The sequence below is a fragment of the Nymphalis io genome, chromosome 15 (assembly GCF_905147045.1).
Source record: "Nymphalis io chromosome 15, ilAglIoxx1.1, whole genome shotgun sequence".
Classification (NCBI taxonomy): Eukaryota; Metazoa; Arthropoda; class Insecta; order Lepidoptera; family Nymphalidae; genus Nymphalis; species Nymphalis io.
In genome coordinates this window covers 5,616,346-5,638,987 of record NC_065902.1, presented here as the reverse complement: position 1 = coordinate 5,638,987, position 22,642 = coordinate 5,616,346, and the positions used below count along the sequence as shown (strand labels likewise).

Here is a 22,642-nt window from a genome sequence, read left to right as displayed (position 1 = left end):
AAAGCTCTTTTCATTATTTTTCTTTCACGTTACTTGTTCGTATTCAATTCAAACGTGACGTTTTGACTTTTATGCAATTTTGTGGATTTTTAACAACTTTTAAGAGATGAGCAAATGCTACCTCTAGAAGAGATATTTGATGACAGCCACCCTGTTATTTTACGTTGTAGAAATATATCTAGACACAAAAGAAGCAAGTCCCACTACACATACATTGCATAGAAGGCTGGAGGGGAGGAGTGCCATATTAGGCTATTATTTTCACTGTCCCGTAGGTACGCGGATAGTGCGTCACAAGTGAGTGTGACGTGTATAGTGTGGTAAATGGGTTATGCTTGACACCAGAGCTTTGTTGCTGCACCAGCTTCATTATTAAATAATCTTTTAATTTGATTTATAATTATTATTGAATAAAATATTATCTAAGAATAAAGCTGATAAAAGTATATAAACAAAGAAGAATATATGAAGATGCATATATCGTGTCACAAACTAAATCATCATATCATCCTTCTATATAAATCTATTTACCATGTACTATGATTATAAATATAACAAACAAATTAGCTTCCATTTCATATTATTTTATTCATTTATTTAAAAACCCTAATAAAAAGTGCTAAGGTTAATTTTGAATCGATTTTAAAAACCCTAGAAAATCCTATAGGACACTCCATGGATCTAGTCTTCTCAACAGCTGTCCCGGGTCTCTCTTCGCAGGCAGTAATTAAAAATAGGCAATAAATATTATTATTAAGAGTTTGATTTAAATAAACCTACCAAACTACTAATAAAAATACCAATATATAATATAAAGCATACCTTTTTCTTCTTTTTTTTATATTTGCCGGGAGAGCAAATGACTCTACTCCACCTGATGGTAAGTGGTAGTAGAGTCCAAACGCGACGACGGCCAGTACAGACGGGAAAAACGTTCTGCACTAGCCGCCTTCGCCTTGCCGGCCCGCAAGATGCCTCTTCACGCCTCGTTTGAAGGAACCCGGGTTGTAAGAGGAGGGGAACACGTGAGCTGGTAAGGAATTCCATTTTTTCGAAGTGCGACAAAGAAAGGAGTTGCCAAATTTCTTTGTTCGCGATGGAATTGATGTCACAGTTAGGCGGTGACATCGAGAACCAGCTCGCGTGGACTTAAGAAGGAAGGGGGAAGCAGGAATTAGAGAGAATAATTCCTCAGAGCACTCGCCGTGATACAGTCGATAGAAAGCGCTCAGTTCTGCTATCTCACGACGCAATTGTAAAGGTTCAAGGGTGTTTGTGACCTTTAAGTCGCCAATAATGCGTACGGCACGTCGCTGCAACCGGTCCAAGGCCTCAAGTAGGTACTTAGCGGAGCCATCCCAAAGGTGCGAGAAATATTCCACGCAAGACCGTACCTGTGTTTTGTACAGTAGGCACAGTTGTTTTGGCGTGAAAAAACGCCGCACCTTGTTCAGAACTCCGAGTTTCCGTGAAGCTGTTTTTATAACAGCCTTGATGTAATCCCTTGGACTAAGGTCGCAGCGAACGTCAATCCCCAGCATGGTGATTTTGCTTTGTATCACCAGCGGAGTACCACAGAGGGAAGGAAGAGGGGAAAATGCTGACTTTTTCGCTGTGGGAGCGCATACCTGTGTTTTCTTGGCATTAAACTCAACAAGATTATCAGAGCCCCATTTGGCGATGAGCTCTAATGTCCTATCGAGTTCAATGACAAGATCCTTCCGCCTCTCCTCAATTTCCGCTCGCCCAGCCACTGCGCGTCCGTGGTATCCACCATGCACTGTACTATCGTCTGCATAGCAATGTATGTTCCCAAGAGAGAGCATATCATTGATATGCAAAAGAAAGAGTGTGGGAGATAGCACAGATCCCTGGGGGACCCCAGCACTCACTACATAGAACTGTGAAGCGCAACCATCAACTAAAACACGAAGGCTACGCTTGTGTAGGAAGCTGGCAATCCAGGTACATAGCTGAGCAGGCAGACCATATGCCGGCAGCTTGGAGAGAAGACTTCTGTGCCAGACCATGTCGAAAGCCTTGGAGATATCGAGGCTGACAGCCAACGATTCTCCATGCTTGTCTATAGTTCACCCCAGAGGTGTGTTACGTATGCTAAAAGATCACCTGTGGACTGTTTTGGTCGAAACCCGTACTGACGATCATTAATTAGACAGTGATCTTCAAACCTATGCATAGTCACAAAATACTACCACTGCATTTTTGAGTTATGAAATAAATCTTGGACTTCATAATCACATATGTATCTGGCTAGAGAGGTAAAGTACATACCTACATCATACTTATTCATATAAATATTACTCTAATACAATTGAGCAATAACTACTACCCGTAATTGGTACAGTATTAATTTTAGGTTATCATTCATATCTCCCACTTTTTTAGACTTACCATCTGCTTTTTTTTAGTCTTGTCAAGTTCTACAACTATTACTAAGTTTCCAAGTTGTACGCTACCGATATCAGTGGGTCCCAAAATACATGCGTTCTCGCCATTCTCCTTTTCAGGATCTGTAAAATAAGTGTAGTAAAACTTATATTACTATCAAACATAAACTATAACTACCATACAACGGATATCTATGTACCATACCATATGTAGTAGAATATAAGAAGTTAATGCAGTAATTGAACACTCATAACATTTACAATATGTTAAACTCAACGCTAGGACCAACGCTTATATAATTTATAATATTCTAATATTTATTTAAGATAATTATAAATTTTGATTCAATTTTATTTAATTTCGTGATATTTTTTTTTACAACTACCAACATTAAAAATGATTAGACTTTGGTATAAATAGCGATGTATTTACAATGAACGATCATAATTATTGTTGAACTGGAGCAGGGTGGTTACTCTGCCTGTTTAATAAATATTGTTATAATTATATTGTTCGTATTCAATTCAAACGTGACGTTTTGACTTTTAAGCAATTTTGTGGATTTTTAACGACTTACCACACAACATTTCTTTCGCTATCCTGGCCCACCTTCTGTTTCGAATAATTAATTTATTCATTTACTGACCCGTATGAAACCATATTTTAGAATTTTAAAGCGAATATTTAATCGTCATTGTTTTTTATTTCAAAAAAAAAAAACAACAACAAGCAGCTCGTTCAACGCTACGAGGACTTAGTGAAGTCAACTAAATGAAAATTGCGGTGAGCCACAAGCGAAACGAACTGTAAAAATAATGGCCTCCCAGCAATGTGACTTACATCGACTAATGCTGAGTGTATGGCTATTACTAAATTCTTCCAGATTCTAACAAATTATCTTTTTTTTTTTTATAGAATAGGAAGGTGGACGAGCATATGGGCCACCTGATGGTAAGTGGTCACCAAACGCCCTTAGACATTGGCATTGTAAGAAATGTCAACCATCGCTTATAGCCAATGCGCCACCAACCTTGAGAACTAAGATTTTATGTCCCTTGTGCCTGTAATTACACTGGCTTACTCACCCTTCAAACCGGAACACAACAATATCAAGTATTGCTGTTTTGCGGTAGAATATCTGATGAGTGGGTGGTACCTACCCAGACGAGCTTGCACAAAGCCCTACTACCAGTAAATCCAGCAGTAAAATAGCTACCACCAGTAAAAATCTGCCAGACAATAAAACTAGCTACCCGGGCTGAAACACATATAATTTGCTTAATTAATTTGTAAAGAGTGGATTATACTTATATATTGCTAGTTTTCATGGTCGCAGTGACCACTCATTAGTCAGCACATTTGCACATCTCCTTTAATAAAATATAAAAACAACAGCGGTCCCTTAATTGTTATTAAACACAGTACACACAGTTACAGTTTTTGTGTGATCTTTTCAAATATTTGGTACATTTTCGTCTACTTTTATTATATATTTTTAAAATTTCTTTTAAATATATTTTGCTTGTTATAATTTAATATTGTTCTATTTGTATAGATATAAATTCAAGTATATTATTATTCATATCTACACATTATAATCTAAATAGAAATAACTGCCCATCAAACTATTTCCTCAATGAAAACTCTCCGGAAATTAAAACCACAGAAAAGTCCCACGGGACATTAACTCGTGGAGAAAAGGGGATTTAATTTAAAATTTGTTTTCAGCCTTACATTTTGTTTACGGAAAGATCTTTGGGAAGACATTTTCCGGGTCGGAAGCCCACTAAGTTTACTAATTTAAAAGCTTTGTGGTCACAATCACAAGCGCTTATTGTTTTTAAATTTTAATAAACTCTTAATATAATTTGATATAAAGATAAAAATAATATAATTTAATGTTACATTGATAACAAATTGATGGATCAATCAATACTTTCTTTTCTTCAAATATGATTAAATTTATTCATTAGTTTTACCAATTTATCTACTAACAAGTAGGTAAATTTAAATCCTAAAACACGATATTTTTTTATAATAATTAGGTTACTAATTTAAGTGTATAATATGCATGGTAGGTTGCATAGATAGTTGTTTCTTATTAGTTTGTAAGTAATTTACAAGGTAAATTTTAATGGTAGGTTAAAACACGACGATATGAATATAATTTAAATATTTGTCAGCATTTGGTTATTATACCAACTTCCATGCTCAAGCCATTTCTAAGAAAATCGATCCTAAACAGAACGGTAGCAATACAGAAAAAAAACAGACTAACTGATAAAGCAATTTAACACATTATTATTATTTTTAAGTTATGTAATTACCTTAAGGAAATAAAATAATAATTAGCAATATAATGAAATAGGTAGCTGTTATGCTTTATCTAATTCTAAATATATTTACTTTAAAAACTATATTTAATATAGCGGCATCAAATTTAATGGACAAATATGGTATAATAAATGTACAAAATGCATTAAATTATTTTCTATATAATTTTATTTAACGCAAGTAATCCCTTTGTTCTAATCAGGAAGCCGCAGTTGCACTCACTTTACGTCCGAATTTAATAGCATTAGAAACGAGCTCTAACATGTTAGCTAAATTTAAATGGGCTGTTACGCTCAGATTAGCCAATGTTCAAAACTTTTTTTAAAATGTATTTATTTGAAAAAAAAAAAGAAAAGCAATTGCACTTGATAGGTGCTTACATAATTTAATATAATTTTATTATTTCGTATTGTTCTGCATTGATCTCATAAATAACTATGATGTGTCCTTGACCAATCCTGGTCACGGTGGACATTCTGATACAGAAGCTAACTGTGTAGGAGAGCAGCACTTTCATGGTCTAACAACTGTCCAATATGCTATGGCAGAGAGAGTTCACGTATTTAATTGCCTTTTTTGTCCAGCATTTGATCCCGATTTGTGTTCTGCAGCCTGATAAGCAAGCAACGAGGGTTAGCTAATGTAACGATTGTATCATTGTGTTAATGGCCATATAAGATTTCACCTGTGCAGTGACGGAGAAAGAATACAATTCACTGCCCTCTCCTCTGAATTCTCTCTCCCATGGGTGTCGTAAGAAGCGACTTAGGGATATCTGAGCGACCATCTGCTCATCTGGTGGTAGCATGTCAATCATCCACCTGGCTTGTTACCACCGTACGCATGGTGAAAAACTCGTGAAGTGGCTACTTGCTGCCACGTTTCGAGATCAGCCAGCGTACAGCCAGAGCCCGAGCGCTCATTGCCGCGAACGAAATATGATGGTCTAATGGAGACAGATGGTGAACCAATGCCGGGGGAAATTATTTTGAACTGCCGGACAGGGAGACCGAGGAAGGAACGGTTGTTCCGCTGGCCGCCCGTGGCATAGTACAGGGGCCAAGCGTTCCTAACCAGCTCACGAGGCTGTCCCACCATGCTACGCATAGTCCCGGAGTAGACCATCGTGTCGGTTGGTGACCGGATGGTGGAGTCCCGGTGGCCACATCTGGGGGGGTTCGGAGGCCTTTCCGTACGGCGGATCAGTGATGATCGCTTCACGTCCTCTATTTACTCTCTATTATGGTAGCGCGTCATATAAGAAATAACGGTTATTCAGCGATGCACACCCCCCCCACACCTACGCTGTGTGAGGTCGAGATACCTTAAATATCCCGGCTACATGCTTGAAGAGTCCTTCAAAGTGAAAGCCGGAGTGTGCTTGTTCGTCAGGACGGGTGTTTGCTGTCACCGACTACGCTGCTTGGAGGACCCCTCCTTCTCCATGTTGATGGTAAGTGTGAACTTGCCTCTACAGATCCCTCAATGGTAACTCGGAGACTAGCCGACTGTTTGACCACCTTAGTCGGGTGGCGGAATATCAGGTTGAGGTTCGATCTCCACTTGGTTTTTCGGATCACAGCCTTATATCTACCAAAGTGCCACAGGCGAATTGCAACGCGAATTGCTCAATAAATTATATGTATATAATTTTTTTCGTGATTCTCGTTTTTAGTTTAGAATATTAGGTCCTTACATATGAAATTGGCGTTTTGTACGGGAGGAACATAAAGTCAATTTTTTTTCTAAAATATATTTAATTAATCAAAGTATGTACCGTTGTTATCTATGCACTTTTGCCATCTCATAGGTAGTTCATTGATCCCTTTACTAAAAAAACCATGGGGGCGAGAATCAATAAACTCTTTGAAGGCGGTTTGGACTGCCGAATCGGAGTTGAATTTTTTACCTTGTAAGAAGTTGTCCAAATTCCGGAAAAAATGGTAATATATTGGAGCAAGGTCCGGGGAGTACGGTGGATGTCGCAGATATTCCAATTGTAGCTCATCTAACTTACCCGCTAAATGAATTTATAAATTTGAATTTGGAATTCTTAACCAAAGAGGAGATATTTCAGATCAAAGTGGTCAGTACGACAAAATGCTAATTTCATATCTAAGGACCTTATATATATAAATTATAAACTGTTGATAAAAAAAGTAGAATAAGTATTAGTTGAAATTCATACCGCATATTTATTAATTGAAATGTATTTTATTGACATACATACTCGTACATAAGTAACTACGAAGTTTCAAGCCAGTTCTTCTTAGTAAAATCGATGGTCTGAACTGTAAAAGAAAAGAATAAACAAGAAGCGTACATGCGTTGTCAACCATCTTTGTAACTTTTAATAATGATTATTATCGAAATTAATAGGTTATCACTAAGTTGCCTCATTACTGTGAACAACATAATTAATCATTTGTCTTCTGAATGCGACACCGGAATCGTGTGATACTTGTAAATAAGAACTATAGATCCCTTTTTTGCGTGTAAGTGATTGTGTTATAAAATACATACACAAGTAAGTACTCCTTTTTTGAACGAAAGAAATTTTTAATTGTATCTCCAATACTTGTGATTATAATAATTGTTTGTAATTTCGTGTATTAATTAAGACACGTAACGCTATTTTTATATTTTTGACGTTGTTATGTGCAGCACTTCATTAGAGATTTATTAATTTAAGTGGTATATTTTCTTGGTTATCCTAAATAACGGTACAACGATGTTTGTTCAATATCACCTTAAGAATATCACTTTTGGAAAGATGGCACTCGAAGACAGCTTCTTATTTACGAACGAAGGTCTCCACGGATCGCTTGTCTACTTTCTTTCTCGTTCATCCGTCGGGACTACATCCACAGTCACGATGGGAATCGAATCAATTTGTCGAAGCAACATTGAACTTGTTTTATCCTCTTTCCACTTTCAATCTCATAACGAAACCCTTATCGCTGAACATCGCATGCAACCTCCGACCTTTCCTATCGCACTATCCCCGTCTTGCTCTATCGTTATACCGCGTGAAATAATTGCAAACGAGTCTTGTTAAATGGGATATAAAAACAATTGTTAAACCGCGGTTACCAACGGGCGATAGCAGCGGAACAAATATGAGGCTGGCAAGCGTCGCGAGCCCCGGGCGAGGCGTACTTGCCAAATGTGCCATCCGATAGCGCCAGAACATTGCAGCAAATTTACAACCACCCTATTAGCACTAAATCTAAACATTAACCCGATTCCGGTAACCAAACTTCACGGTTACTCGTCCAAAATATCGGTCACAACGAGCTGAATATATTACAACGCGCGACACTTTTTTGCTCTTGGCTAACTCTACGTAATAAAAGTCTAAAAGTGGATAAAGAAGCGCTCTGAGCATTTTTAAGTTAATTTAGTTTTTATACAATATTATGCATCGAATTCTTAAAAAAAAAACAATTAATATTTTTAAAATTATATTTATAGTTAAGAAATTCTATTCTATTTACTTTAATAATTGCTGTATATTAATGTTTATTCTAAAACTACTAATTTGATTTTTATAAAATTTGTATTATATGTTATATACAATACGTTTTATGTGCTATATGTTAATTGTTATTTAAGTCTCAACTAAATAAGAATAATTATTGACAATATATTATTATTAGAAGCTGGCGATGCTCAAAATAGTTAGGAAAAAACTAAATTTACCTTATTGCTATACACAAGTATAGGGATTTTGAGTAAACAGTATCACAAGTATGTAATATATTTTAGACCTTAAAACAAGTACATTTATTATAGAGACAAAGGTCGATAAACTCTCTTTGACAAGACGTGAATACCGTTCGGCAAGAGCGGAAATAGATTCTAATATCGGCTTTTGACTAATGTACCTAAATACTTCTTATAGTCAACTCTAGGAATACTAAGGTATTCCTTGCTTGGCTTGGCTTGGTAGTAAAATGGCGGTAAAATAAATTATTTATTTCTTTGCATAGTTAATCAATAGAGAAATTTAATTGAGGCAATCAAAGGTCAATTTATAATGAGCTTATTTACTTATTCAATTCGATAATTATTGGGTTTTATTGCTTTTTTAAATAGTGCACTATCTAAATACTAATTGCATACTAAAATATGCGCACTGTAAGTTCAGCGACTAAAACACATCTTAAACAAAGATTGCGGGTTCATGCCCAGGCAAGCAACAAAAGAAGTTTTATCCAGTCTTAATTTGTGTTCAACTCATGTTTGATCGTGAAGGGAATCGTGCGGAGATCATGTATTGGACGAAACTGCCGAATTGAAGCAGCATGGTGAGAACATAATAATAAAATAAGCATAAGTTGACAATTGATTAAAATTATGCGAATTCACACATCATTTTTTTAATAGCCTATTTTATATGTTATGTAAGTACTCGATTTTAAACGCTATCTTTTTTTATTTATTTTTCCCGACGTTTTGACACAGTTGCACCTGCCGCGCTCACCAACGAAATAGATAATATACATAGTAAGCGTCTGTTGGAAAACATGTTTAAATGTTTATTTTTCAACCGTCAATGATCAAAAACATTTTAATGTTATTACACTATATATTACTACTTATATTTATCACTATTTTCATTAATATATTTTTGTAGACTCAACATGTTAGCTTCAAAATTCATCGTGCCAGTACCAAAGATAGAAGATCGTGTTTACAAAAAACCGCTATTATGCGGACCGGGCCCGTGTGAATTGTGGCCTTCAGTCGCTGAAGCTCTTACTAAACCGGTTCTATCACCCTTGTGTGATGAATTCTTCAATGTGAGTTACATCATTTTAAAATTATATTTAATATAAAAAATAGCCAACCACGTGATCTAAGATCACGTGTCACAAGGTTATATAAATACAAAGTTTTATTTGGAAATAGAGTAACTCGTTATAATTACCGAATAACAAACTTCATCTCGCGGATAGAAAACCTAGATAAATGTTGTTCAATACCGTGTGTAAAAAATCTAGTTTACATAAAAAACATTTAAGATTTTTTCAAAATTGTATCTTTTAAATTAAACAGAACAAAAAGCGACAATCGTGATAGATTGCAGGACAAAAGTTGTTTTATTAATTGAGTAAACGTCCAGTTTAAAATAAATTGAATCAGTAAATGCATTTGCAACTGCAATCCAACACTGATTTACGGTCTGAATTAACAAATACATAATAGGTATATTCTTTTTCTATCGTACTAATTTATAATGTTGTGACGTGTTTTACAAATTAACTTTCAATGTATAAGTTACTGTAACCATTGAAATGAGACTTATTTTTAATTTAAAAGGGCACACACCAATTATGTGTAGTTATTTCAAATTACTTATTTCTTGAAGATCTAAGACGATCCGAATTCGATGTTCAAAATTGTAAGGAAAAGATTATTCATTCCTATTAATGTTTTACTTCAAAAGTTTTTTTTTTTTATTTCCAAGCAAATCACTTAGTACTGTAATTTTACTAACCATTATTTCGATTACTTTGAGTGTTATGTAACAACGTATATTTTTATAAATACTATATTTAATACAATAAATGTTGCTGGATGTTTGTCTTAAAATGTATCCGCATTATTTAAAAAAAAATCTTTCTTTAGGTATTGGCGGACATCCGGGTCGGACTGAAGTATCTGTTTCAGACTAAGAGCAATCTCGTGTTGGCTGTCAGTGGATCTGGTAACTCAGGCACTGAGGCAGTTATCACTAACCTCGTAGCTCCAGGAGAGACACTGTTGATCGCAACAAGGGGCATTTGGGATGAACGAGCCTTTGATATGGCTAAAAGACGCGGTAATAAAAATATTTTTTATTGTTATTCGTATAACATTTACCATTAATGAACAGTACATGTACATATTCTGAGTTCGAAAACTGCGTTATAGATTTCGATTTAACTTGCTACGAGATTTTTAGAAAGAGATGAAGATATGAAGTTCGATGAGTGTAGGAATTTAAAGCGTAAAAAATTATTTATGTTTATTTCTATTGTTACTGATTTAAAAAAAATAACCGTTTAAATACAAAAAACTTTAATTTTACCAATTATTTTAATATTAACATAAACGCTAATTTATTTAGCTATATTTTTATAATACTTTATAGTATAAGTATAAGTCGTTTTAATGTTTACAAACATTCAAATGAATAAAATAAAAATGTAATCTAATTATGAATATCAAGAAACATAAAAAATTGAACGTATATATTGGAAAAATTACATTAAAGTGCTGCACAATGTATTTCCGCTGGGTAATAGCAGACTGAGTAAGGACGTAGGGAGCCGTCACGCAGTATTACTGTAATTGATTAAAAAATATGTACATATAGGTGTACATTTATTAAAAATATATTTTTCTGCAAACTTTATGTACCTGTATATCTGTAGAAAATTAGTATTATTGGATAAATTATTGCTCGTAGTATATATTTTTTTAATATAAGTACAGATTCGTCATTGAACAGTAACCGTTATTTTTTAAGTTACTACTTTAAGTCGATCCTATACATGTGACTTTGAAGCTTACAATTTTTTTATAGGAATGCGTTTGATTTACTTCGTAAACAATTCTACCATCCGTTAGAATTCAAACGGATTGTTTCTTAAATTTAAGTAATCGGACATCAATCGACTTGTTTTAATTAATTAAAGTAAGTGATGTACAGTTACAAGTTTCTCGTAATTCTATAAAAGAACACTGTATTCGCTGCTATTTTACTATTTCAGTTTATTCGTTAAGAATTTAACATTAAGCTGACCCCTAATGACAGAACAATCCTGTTAGTTAATAAACAATTAATTACAGGAATTAACGCAGTGCAAGTTCGTATCCCTTACAACACAACATTCAGCTTGGAACAGCTTGAAAGAGAGCTAGAAAAATTAAAGCCGACGGCCCTCTTCATTACTCACGGGGATTCTTCAACGGGGACCGTTCAGAATCTGGTGGGGCTTGGAGATCTATGCCACAAGTAAATTTTTTTTTTTTAAATAGAACACAACGAAATTTGCTGCATCTAGTAAATGTGAACAAGGCTCAAGACTGACTACTATATGTATAACATCCATAACAAAGGCGGTAAAGCTATCACCCATTAAAAATTTGCATACTCCTAAACACCCTTGTAGAACAGCGACCGCGCGCCCGGCTTGCGGCTACTCGACCTCATTTTTACTGTGCATATTTAACCTATAAATTTGCATCGCATGTAAGTCTCACATTACAATAAGAGGGTAGTGTGACGAACACTCTTAAAGGTAAATTCACATATTTTATAGCACGCGAGCTTTTCGCAACATCAACATGCCTCTAAAGTGTTTATTTTTAATCTGGAACGTCCATTAGTTAAGCAAACACAGGCTCCCCGCCACTTTAATTGGACGTTTGTAATATAAAGCTTGATACAAGAATAATAAAAGGCTTATATTTTTTATCTGTGCTAAGTTTCCTTCTCTAAGGAATGGGTGAGAAGAGTTCTTGTTAGTAGAAAGTGTCACGCTGCTATATGATTTAAGGCTAGTGGAGTCACGAAGGGAGCCCGCCTGCATGACAAGCTTTTGGTATTGTTCGTTAGGCGACTTTTGTTTCTTTGTTACATGAAAAGGGGCAATCAAACAGATAGCGTACACGTTTCCTTGAAAATGAATTAGTAAATGAAATTCACTGTTTTTTTAACATATTGATTATTCTCTTTCATATATGTCACGCAGGTATATTTAATAATGAATTTTCATCATAATAATGTTTATTAAACTAACATCTACTTAATGTGTCAAATATATTGGAATTAATGCTTGATTCTGATGTTGAATGAATGATTTTTTTATTATAATTCGTAGGTAGTTCACAAAAATATTTGACACTCAAACAAGTCAAATTATCGTTCTAATGGCTGTGAATGGTGTTGTAACCAACATTTAAACTGAACCACATTTAATTGTAGGAAAGCGTATCTGCTTCATAAGCTAAATTACATCACAGAATTTTCAGGAATGCACTTTTTACGACAACTGAAAACGGGAAAAGTTCAGCAGAAAAACTATTTAATGCCTCGAACTAAAGCGAGACACGGGAAACTGAACAATCTAATTACATCTCCTATCTCTTTCCCCCACGACTAGATATTTTTCCTTGCAACTTAGGTCACAGAACACTTCCAAGTTAAAAACTCTTTTAATTACATCTTCTCAAGGAGTCCGCAATTAACATGCAGTGGAAACGAGCAAGAACGCGGCGAAAATTTAACGTAAATATTTACGTTAAGAATAGAAAATCTGCAAACTGTACAGACATTTAAAATGTAATGCTTGCAATGAACAATGTCTCGTGTTTTTACAAATTAAGATTGAGAATGTATTCTGGAGAATGTTTTTGTGTAAAGACATTTGATTATTATTTTTATATATATCATTTACATATATATTACAGTATTGTATATGTTTTATTTAAGTTAATTATTTTAAAAATGATCTGTACACCTACTTACCGCATTATTTATTTCATGTCCTTCACCCAAAGGTTGTCTGGAAGAGATCGCTCTTTTAGCGATAAAACCGCTTTTTGTACATTAATAGTTTTCGTTTTTTTTATGTTTCTGTTTAAAACTATGGTTCCGTAACTCTTTTGGTGTACAATAAAGCATATTCTATTCTATTTTATCGCTCAGAGTGTCACGGTAGCATGCGCAAGCGATCCCGTGGCACTCCCCGTTTAGACGGAAAGGGTACCGCTGGTTTTTTAGTGGGTAATCCGATGTTCGGGGCGCACTCGCTGCCTAGGACACTGGCAAGTCTAACCCCCCCCCCCCCCCAAAGTTTACCGTAGGTGAAACGCGTAATGCATTTTTCCAGCGATAAAAAAGAATATTATTACAATATACACATAACAGGTTAAAATTTATATAGATATAAATAAATTTACTCAGAAGTAGATATCTTTCAAATAGGATCACTCTCGAGAAATAATTTATACATTTAAATTTATACATTAGAAAAATACATTTAAATTTATACATTAGAAATAATTTATACATTAGAAAAAACATTCATTACCTTCCCTCTACCTTAAAGTCAATTAATAATATTGAATAAAACCATTTAGGTATATAATAAACTCAGCATTAATATTCTAGAAACGAATAAAAAGTTATTATAGAACATAAGTCTTACAAATTAATTATAATGTTGTTTTTTCTTGCATGTCTTCCAGATCATAACATGTTAATGGTTTCATATGTTATCCTCTCATATTAAATTGTCATTAAAATTTAATAAAAACCCATTTTTCTTCCTATATAACATACTTCATATGTTTTTCTTTCAAAGATATGGAGCCCTCTTAATGGTTGATACTGTAGTATCAATAGCCGCAGAGCCTTTCTTTATGGACGAATGGGGTGTGGACGCCGTGTACACGTCAACCCAGAAGGCTCTCGGTGGACCAGCAGGCATCTCTCCCGTAGCATTCAGCGCGAGAGCCGAGTAAGTTTTTATTCCTTAATTCTATTATAAATATAAACTAAGTAAACCTTTTCTCTAAATAACAAATATTTTAGCAACAAATCTCGCGTTAAAAAAAAATTCAAAATTAAAATTGAAAAAAATATATTAATGTAAACATTTGAAAAAAGTTGAGCAATAATTTGTCTTTCCATACATTGCCTTATAAGGCAAAGGTTCCGAGCTTATTCTATCACGATTCTCTAGTACGTATTATTAAAAACAAATAAAATGCAGCACATGTTAAATCAGTAATGCTAGTCTGGATTTAAGACCGCAATCTTCACAAAAGATCAACGGACACAATTCGTTTTTTTTAAGTTAAGATAATTTAAGCGTGAAAAAGATGTCCTATCAAATGATTAAAATAAATATATTCAAAACCTTTCTTTTTACAGAGAGAAAATAATGAACAGAAAACATGATCCACCTTTTTATTTCGATATTAAGTTGTTGGCGCAACAATGGAACTGCTACGGTAACACACGAATGTCAGTAATAGATTATTAACATCCTTATCCTTTTAATTTCATTTAATCTTACTAAAGATGCATATTTATCCGAAAAAATACTGATATTATAAACGACTTTAACATTACTTGTTTTAAATAGGTACCACCATACCATGAGTCCACCACTGATCTGGGCACTTCGATGTTGCTTGATGGAAATTTGCAAGATAACACTTCCAAAGTTTTGGGAACGCCACGTCCAAACTACGGCTCAATTTCACAAGCTATTGCAGAACTATGGATTCAAATTCCTGGTACCCAAGCCGGAAGATCGGCTGGTGACTGTAACTACTATAGTCTTACCATCTGGTTACGAGTATACCACATTTCTCAAATATATGAGAGAAAAGTAAGTCTGTAACAATTTAGCCTAACATATAGTTACTTAGTCTTTTTTATATAAAATAGGTAGTCGGACTAGCAAATGTTGGCAGATGGCATAAGTCGCACCTGATGATAAGTGGTCACCATCGCCCATAGGCATTTGCCATCCATAACATTCCTTACACAGCTAAAGCGCCAACGACTTTGGGAACTAAGATGTTATACCCTTATGCCGGTAGTTAAATTGGCTTATTTACACTTAAAGCATACAAGACATGCAAGAATATGGAGATGTGCTGTTCGGCGCTAGATTATGTGATGATAAATTATAATTGTACTAGGAGACTATAAGTTACGCACAATTATAGAAGCTGTGGAACCGTCGTCTCATGTTAGAAATGTACTTGTATTGTATGTATGTATTATTATTGTATGTATATAGTATTGTATGTATTATTCGTATTTCCAACGAGCTGTGCCCAAGGTTTCACCGGCATATAACTACAAAAAATACTAGGAGCAGACATAATATTTCAGTATATACAACATTTTTAGTTTATTTTTGTGGCATATTAGGATTTTCTTTGATTGTTGCCACACCCAGATCTATAGGGAACAATTGGAATCGTATATGAGAAAAACATCATTCCTTTAAAGCTATTCCAACATACTTGAATGTCGGTCCCTGTGCTTTATTCGCACTGCAAACGACACCTACACAGAAAATTGTGTACTTTAAAAACCAAAAAGGCAAATCATACATTTTTAATAAGTGCTTCTTATCTGACTAAGTGGTTCATTTTTCGCCCAGAGAATCGGAATTGCGATTCAAAGGGGACATTATTGCCACCATTCCACGTGGTCACGATTTGTACTATTTTTACATATGTTTCAGAGATTTATATACTTTCAACTTACATTGAAAGTATGTAAATCTCTGAAACTGTCCATTTTTTTTAATATGTTATGTTACTATAAACTTTTAATCATCATAATTTTACAGACTATTATTTATAGGTAGCTAAAGTTTCAGCCAATTCAACTGAACAGTTATTTTATAGCAATTTTATCGAATATTCGACTTGATTCTTTAAATTGACACAACTTTATTATTTACGAACCGCTTGAAATAAAACAAACACTAAATTTGAAGTGAAGTTAGCCACAATATATTAATGAAAACCGCACTCGAACCCGTTAAGCCGTTTCTAACCTTAGTGTGCACAGACAAAGAGACACAAATTCTATCAATCATTGTTTTGGGTTATATTGCGTTGATAAAGGCCCCCGGTAATAGTTTTACTCGTATATCTTCCATGTACAGACAGCGATTAGTTACAAATTTATTATATGTATACATAGATTCAAAGTACCAGGATACCAGGACCATTACAATAAGTGTTGAGAAGCTTTTGGCCAAACAACTTCAGCGCTTCTTTAATTTTTAATAAATTATAGCTAGAAAATTTAATTGTTCAAAGTACCAAGAGAGCAGAATATTAAAAGTGTGGTGTTGTTTAAAGTTTATTTCTTGCTTTGAAATAAATAATAAATTAGTAAATAATGTTATACCTAATATCTCGTTATTAGTCGGTTTACTAGGTTAGGAGGTTATTAGATATTATTTCGTATATATTAGTCGTATTCACTTACCTCCGCTCTTTGTTTGCGCTCCTATTGATTATTACTGATTGTTTATGGAAAGTTTATATTTATAGTTTAATAATATTTTATAGTATTTTACGGTGGCACTCTATAATGGTGGTCCGGGGTGGGGGACTTTTATCTCCATATATATATCCATACCGCCATTCTCCATCATTACACCATATTTTTGTAAATTTTTATTACTTATAGTAGCAGTCCGTCCTTTCCATCCACTGCCAAGGCAAAAAGCTCACATTTTAAGATGAAGATTAGGAGCATGTGACAGAATTTCATCCGACCGCATACCAGTGAATTTAATTAAATCCACTGTATCTAATTCTGTTTTAGATAAGCGTCAATTTTTTAAGATTAACGTAACTTCTAAAATTTAACATGTTTTTTTTTATTTGCAGACATAATATCTTGATATTTGGTGGGCTTGGACCCACAGCAGGTAAGGCCTTACGCATTGGTATTATGGGCGTGAATGCCTCTACCGAAATCGCAGATACAGTTGCACATGCCATGGGGGATACTTTGAGAGCTCTTACAAAATCATCATTATAAAATTATTGCTTCGGATTTTGAAATATATATTTCATTATCATCCATATTTCTTTTAGTATATATTAAAAAAATGTGTCTGTTATCGGTTTTTACCTTTTGAACTTTTGTATATATTTTTTTAATTTATTTCAATAATATTGTGAATTATATTCTTTTACTCAAAAAAAAAAATCAAATAATAAATAATATTTGTAAAATTATTTTATTTTGTCTTTGACTTTAAAAAATAATATAGTAGTATACAATACATAATATGTGTGATGCGTAAATATGTTACAATATACATCAAGTATGGGATACAGTATAGGGACAATTAAAATCATGTTTGAATTCACAGGTAATTTATTGCATACTAAAACTGTATGGCGTATTACAGAAATTTTGACCAGTTCCACAAGTCCAGGTAAATTTAATTCTTATATTCCAAATTAAATACATTTAATAGGTACATATAACATTTTCGAATCAAATATAATATAAATCCCTTTGTATAATGAGGGAGAATAATCGAGTCGGCTACTAGAAATAATTATCAAATAAAAACAATGCAACACAAGCAAGTTTATAGTACCCATTATGGCTATTAGTTATGTTATTCGCAAGCCATAGGTGTGATTACTCGCTACTGTTAGATTATAGTACTAAAACCAGAATAAATCGTGCCCTTATCGAATCATATTCTAATTACGTAAAAACATAAAATTAGATAGCCAATAACGTGAGTACAACAATATAATACATTCACAATTTTGATGGACTAGATCCCACAAACGCATTCCTCTTTACAATGTTTACAAATTTTTGGCAAAGTCTCACAGAGTAAGCCCCGATTTTTTGCCGTATAAGCTAAATACTTTTAGATGTAGTCTATCATAAAACAATAACTATATTTATCAATATCAATCAAAGCAGACATATTTCTAGCTACATGGCATTTTATCCATCACATCAACACATTTGGACTAGCTTCCTTAATTACATAACTATAAAACTGTACCTAGTAATTAACCAAAACTAGTCAAGAAATTCACTTTAACTAAATCTAATTGCTTTATAACGGCGTATAACCAACCATGCTACCGGCTTTTAACTTAGTGTTTGCTACACTAAACGAACAATATCATTAGGCATATTATCATATATCATTATAAGTAGAACAATGTGAAAAAAGTATTTACAGTGGGTTGTGGCCGATACTCGCATGATTACATCGGACTTAAGTTACGCGTACTTATGTTTACTTACATATTAGAGTTAACACAGGCTGATTAAATACGGTAAAAGTTACCGATAAAATACGTAACATGTACAAGTGTGGCATTACGTAAAGATAAAACTACAAGCAAATGCACAAATAGAGATGATCGAATCGACGACGATAAACAATCTGTGATGGTGTCGAAGACATGATACGATCGCTACATCACGAAATGTACATTAAGAGTCGTAAATAAATATGCACATAGGTATAATAAAGTTTAATAATTTATTATTTACATTAAGAAAATATGGCACATCTTTAACATCGACCGCGCTCACATTCCTGACTCTCTGTGCGATCGTGACGACCGACGCGGTCGGCGAAGCACTCCCTGCGCCAACAAATTTCTGAATAATACCAATTAAAATACCGGTGGGAAGCGAATATTCGACGCCGGGCGCTCCGGCTGCTCCGAGTCGCTCGGCCGACCGCCACACGCCGACTAAACTAGACGGACTCATTCGAATCGAAAGAGAACATAAAAATATATCAGTCTATAGAGCGAAGCGTTCACTCACTTAGCCTAGGAGCAGTCTGGGGTATAGACGGGGGTCCGCGAGGGCGCGGGGCGCGCGGGGCGACGAGGGGACGCGAGGCGCGGGCGCGCGGCGCTCAGCTGGGCGGCGGCGGCGCGCGCTGGCGGCGGTGGCGCGCGCACGCGCAGCACGCATCGCCGCGGCGTCGCCGCGCGCACGCTGCCCGCCCGCACCGTTTGCGGATGCACGTCACTTCGCCGTCCTGCAATTAAAATGTACGGAATTTATAACACAAAGAGTTAAATGTATCAAGTCTGGAATTTTACTATTTTATCCTGTTTGTTTTGGTTCATACTGAAATACTATAGTGAAACACTTTAAAAAGAAGGAAGACTACTTATATATATTATGCAATGTGTAAAACGTTATGGTTGTCTACCTTGCACCGGCACGTGACACATCTCTGTTCGCCATGTGAATGTATTGATGGATGAACTTCTTTGCCATTGGGCAGAGGTCCGTCCGGAAACTTGCAACCGCCTTCCGCAAGAATTTCCTCCGCGGTTCGCGGTGCACCCTGATCTTTAGGCGTTTCTTCCTCTGTTTTCTTCGCTTTGACCTAAAAAACATTCATTATAATTTAATATATATTATAAGAAATTTAAAATAAAGACAATACATCTCATATTGTCCTTTACCTCTGGACAAACCCTGCAGCAAGCCTTTTTATCTGGTCTATATGCATCTTTTTCTGCGCATCTTAATGGTGGGCACCTTACACGTGGACATCGCACTTGCCGTGTTGGGAACTCGCATGTACATATAGCACACGTATCATAGCCTCCCGGTACTAAATACGGATGCCAAGAAGATCCAGGTGCGTGATATTGTCCAGCAAGGTGACAACCGTGCGACTCGTTCCAAACAGCACTGGTTGAATCTGTAAATAGAGAAAAAAAAAGTTTTATTATAAATGATCAATATACGCTTTAAAATATACAAATATTGCTATTCTGATCATAATATTCTAACCACAATACCCAACTACCGTTGGAACAGTTTTTTTTTTATTTCAGCGGATGAGCAACTGGGACATTTGATGGTAAGTGGTCACCACGGCTCACAGACATTGGCGATAGAAGAAATAATAACCATTCCTTACATCACCATCGCGCCACCAACCTTGGAAACTGAGATGTTATGTACCTTGTGCCTGTAGTTACACTGGCTCACTCACCCTTTAAACCGAAACGCAACAATACTAAGTATTGCTGCTTAGCGGCAGAATATCTGATGACTGAGTGTTACCAGGTAGATGATATAATCTTAAACATTAGCACATTCACTAAGACAATATAGTATTATACGATTGACTTTGCTTAGCATAGCTTTATGATGAAGTGAAAAAATATCGGTGAATAAATAGTTTTTGATGCCACTTGATGTTAAGTGGTCACTACTGCCCATCAATTGACGCTGTCAGAAATATTAATCATCCCATTCCATGTGGCTATAATTACACTGACAGTTTCATATCAGTATTGCTGTTTAGAGGTAGAGTTTAATTGAATTACAAAAGCGCACATCTCACACAATCTCACAATTATCTATCGGATAATTTTATATAAAAAGATGTTAAAAATGTAGCTTACTAGTGCAAATAGGACAGCATTGTCCAGGTGGCTGTATAGTGGGCACAGCGCAGTTGACGGGCGGACAGCGTACGGGATCGCACCGCAGCACGCCGTGCACGCAACCGCACATATGACAAGACTAAAAATAAAGAATAGATTTATCCATTTTTACCAGACAACGACGAAGCTAAAAGAAAGATTATGTTTTATCTGCTCCCGAATATCTTCGATAATAATGCATTAAAATGTATTGTTAAGAAAGCAATCCTTGAGGCAATGTTGCATGCACCCACGTCTATCCCGTATACTAATGAGTATATCTATATATAGATAAATAATATATTAGTTGGGAGATAAGCATTTCGGACTGGAATATTTTCTTCATAATATTTATATTGTTTTATTTTTAATAATTATCATAAAGAGCTTTATTTTTCAAATTGGAACATAGTAATAAAGTTTTTTGAGTTTTACTTAACTTATAAAATTAAATAAATAGTAATAAAACATGAAAATATAAAAATGGCTGCGATGAATGCTAATAGAATAATAGTAATTTACCTCAGTCAACATCCACTGCGCACCGTCCTCATAAGTTTTTCCAGCATAATAACACGAGGCTGTATTAGAGAGTGAGTTGTCAGGTGGAGGAGAATTAACGTGCGTCGGCTCATAGTTGGCGCTCAACTCGTTGTCAGAATCAGGAACCGCTGGGAGACACGACAGTGGCACGCTTATCTAAATAGCATGAAAAAATATATCACAATACAATTTTCACTTTATAAAAAAGTATCCTTATCTATCTAATTCTGGCTGAGGAAATTATACAAAATGACGAATCTCTGATCAAGAATTGTTTAAATCGGTTGGTTTGAAATAATTTGCATTGCTTCACTCATTCTTAACATTGTCAAACTGTTTTGCCTAGGGTCTCACAGGTTTGTGCGGCCGCCTGAGGGTCCCGAATGCATACCCCCAAAACGGCCCAATAAAAAGCTATTGGATTTTTCTTTTTTAAGACAACTTCCTATAAGCTTAATGCTTGGAACTGATTTATGTGGTCTTGCGTCTAAACTATTTCTGGTCGTTGCTCTTTCCGGTTGCTATCGAATGGGACGGGTTATGAGCGTGAGTGAATATCATATCTCCTTTGTAATAGCCTACACTCGATTGAGAATGGCCGAAATCGTTCAAGATGGCATCATCGTAATTTTAAACATTAATTGTAAAATTTAGACTAAAAAAACATTCATTGTAATTGAACTGATAACAAAAGTAGTTATTTGATAGCATCAGTAGCAGAAATAAAGAACGATGCTATATATTATATTCATACTTCTGTTCTGTATCTGAATTAACGTCTTTTTAATTACGGCAATTATTTTATAAATATATATTACTTATAGTAACTTACCTTATTTTCGTAAACTAAGCGGCATGAAAAATTTTAATATCATAAGTAATTTGAAAGTAAAATATTAAATTAAAATTTATTTTAATGAAAAAAAGTATTACAAATTTCATTTCTATAAACATACGCCAATATTACAAGAGAAGAAAGATGTCGAAGAATAGTGATATCTGTATATCGTGAGTTCTAATAAAGTTTAATGGTAAAATAATATTATAACCGAGATGGCCCAGTGGTAAGAACAAGTGAATCTTAACCATCGTGGCTTCAAACCCGAGCAAGCACCACTAAATTTTCATGTGCTTAATTTGTGATTATAATTCCTCTCATGCTTTGCGGAGAAGGAAAACATCGTGATGAGACGTGTATGTGTCTAATTTCACTGAAATTCTGCCAAATGTGTATTCCATCAACCCTCACTGGAGCAGCGTGGTGGAATAAGCTCCGAAAATTCTCAAAAAGGGAGATGAGGAATTTAGCCCAGCAATAGGACATTCACAGGCTGTTACGGAATATTATAACAACTAAATTGTC

The 22,642-nt window shown here is 34.9% G+C and overlaps 2 protein-coding genes across 3 annotated transcripts in view; one reads left to right on the top strand and one right to left on the bottom strand.

The window, feature by feature from the left end:
* Positions 1–7,156: 7,156 nt before the first annotated feature.
* On the top strand, positions 7,157–17,526 carry LOC126774012 (alanine--glyoxylate aminotransferase). Its single transcript, XM_050495304.1, has 8 exons — positions 7,157–7,270; positions 9,383–9,548; positions 10,378–10,570; positions 11,584–11,749; positions 14,103–14,258; positions 14,675–14,767; positions 14,889–15,137; positions 17,173–17,526. The coding sequence occupies exons 2-8, from the start codon at positions 9,390–9,392 to the stop codon at positions 17,324–17,326; spliced, it is 1,170 nt and encodes a 389-aa protein (XP_050351261.1). The 5' UTR covers positions 7,157–7,270; positions 9,383–9,389; the 3' UTR covers positions 17,327–17,526.
* A 124-nt stretch (positions 17,527–17,650) lies between these two features.
* LOC126773987 (dorsal-ventral patterning protein Sog) overlaps positions 17,651–22,642 on the bottom strand; it is a 73,863-nt gene continuing 68,871 nt past the window's right edge. For both annotated transcript variants that reach the window (XM_050495266.1, XM_050495267.1), the window contains exons 12-17: positions 21,259–21,435; positions 20,716–20,836; positions 19,762–20,003; positions 19,503–19,682; positions 19,300–19,325; positions 17,651–19,220 (exon numbers count right to left, since the gene is read on the bottom strand). In XM_050495266.1, the coding sequence (XP_050351223.1) occupies positions 19,106–19,220; positions 19,300–19,325; positions 19,503–19,682; positions 19,762–20,003; positions 20,716–20,836; positions 21,259–21,435 (861 nt within the window). In that variant the 3' untranslated portion in view covers positions 17,651–19,105. The remainder of the gene's footprint in view (positions 19,221–19,299; positions 19,326–19,502; positions 19,683–19,761; positions 20,004–20,715; positions 20,837–21,258; positions 21,436–22,642) is intronic.

What these genes read in the sequence shown, in the direction of transcription:
- LOC126774012 (XM_050495304.1), top strand. Translation starts at nt 9,390, where the DNA reads ATGTTAGCTTCAAAATTCATCGTGCCAGTACCAAAGATAGAAGATCGT. An exon ending in TGTGTGATGAATTCTTCAAT is followed by an intron (nt 9,549 to 10,377) that starts GTGAGTTACATC and finishes ATCTTTCTTTAG; the next exon opens with GTATTGGCGGACATCCGGGT. An exon ending in CTTGGAGATCTATGCCACAA is followed by an intron (nt 11,750 to 14,102) that starts GTAAATTTTTTT and finishes TTTCTTTCAAAG; the next exon opens with ATATGGAGCCCTCTTAATGG.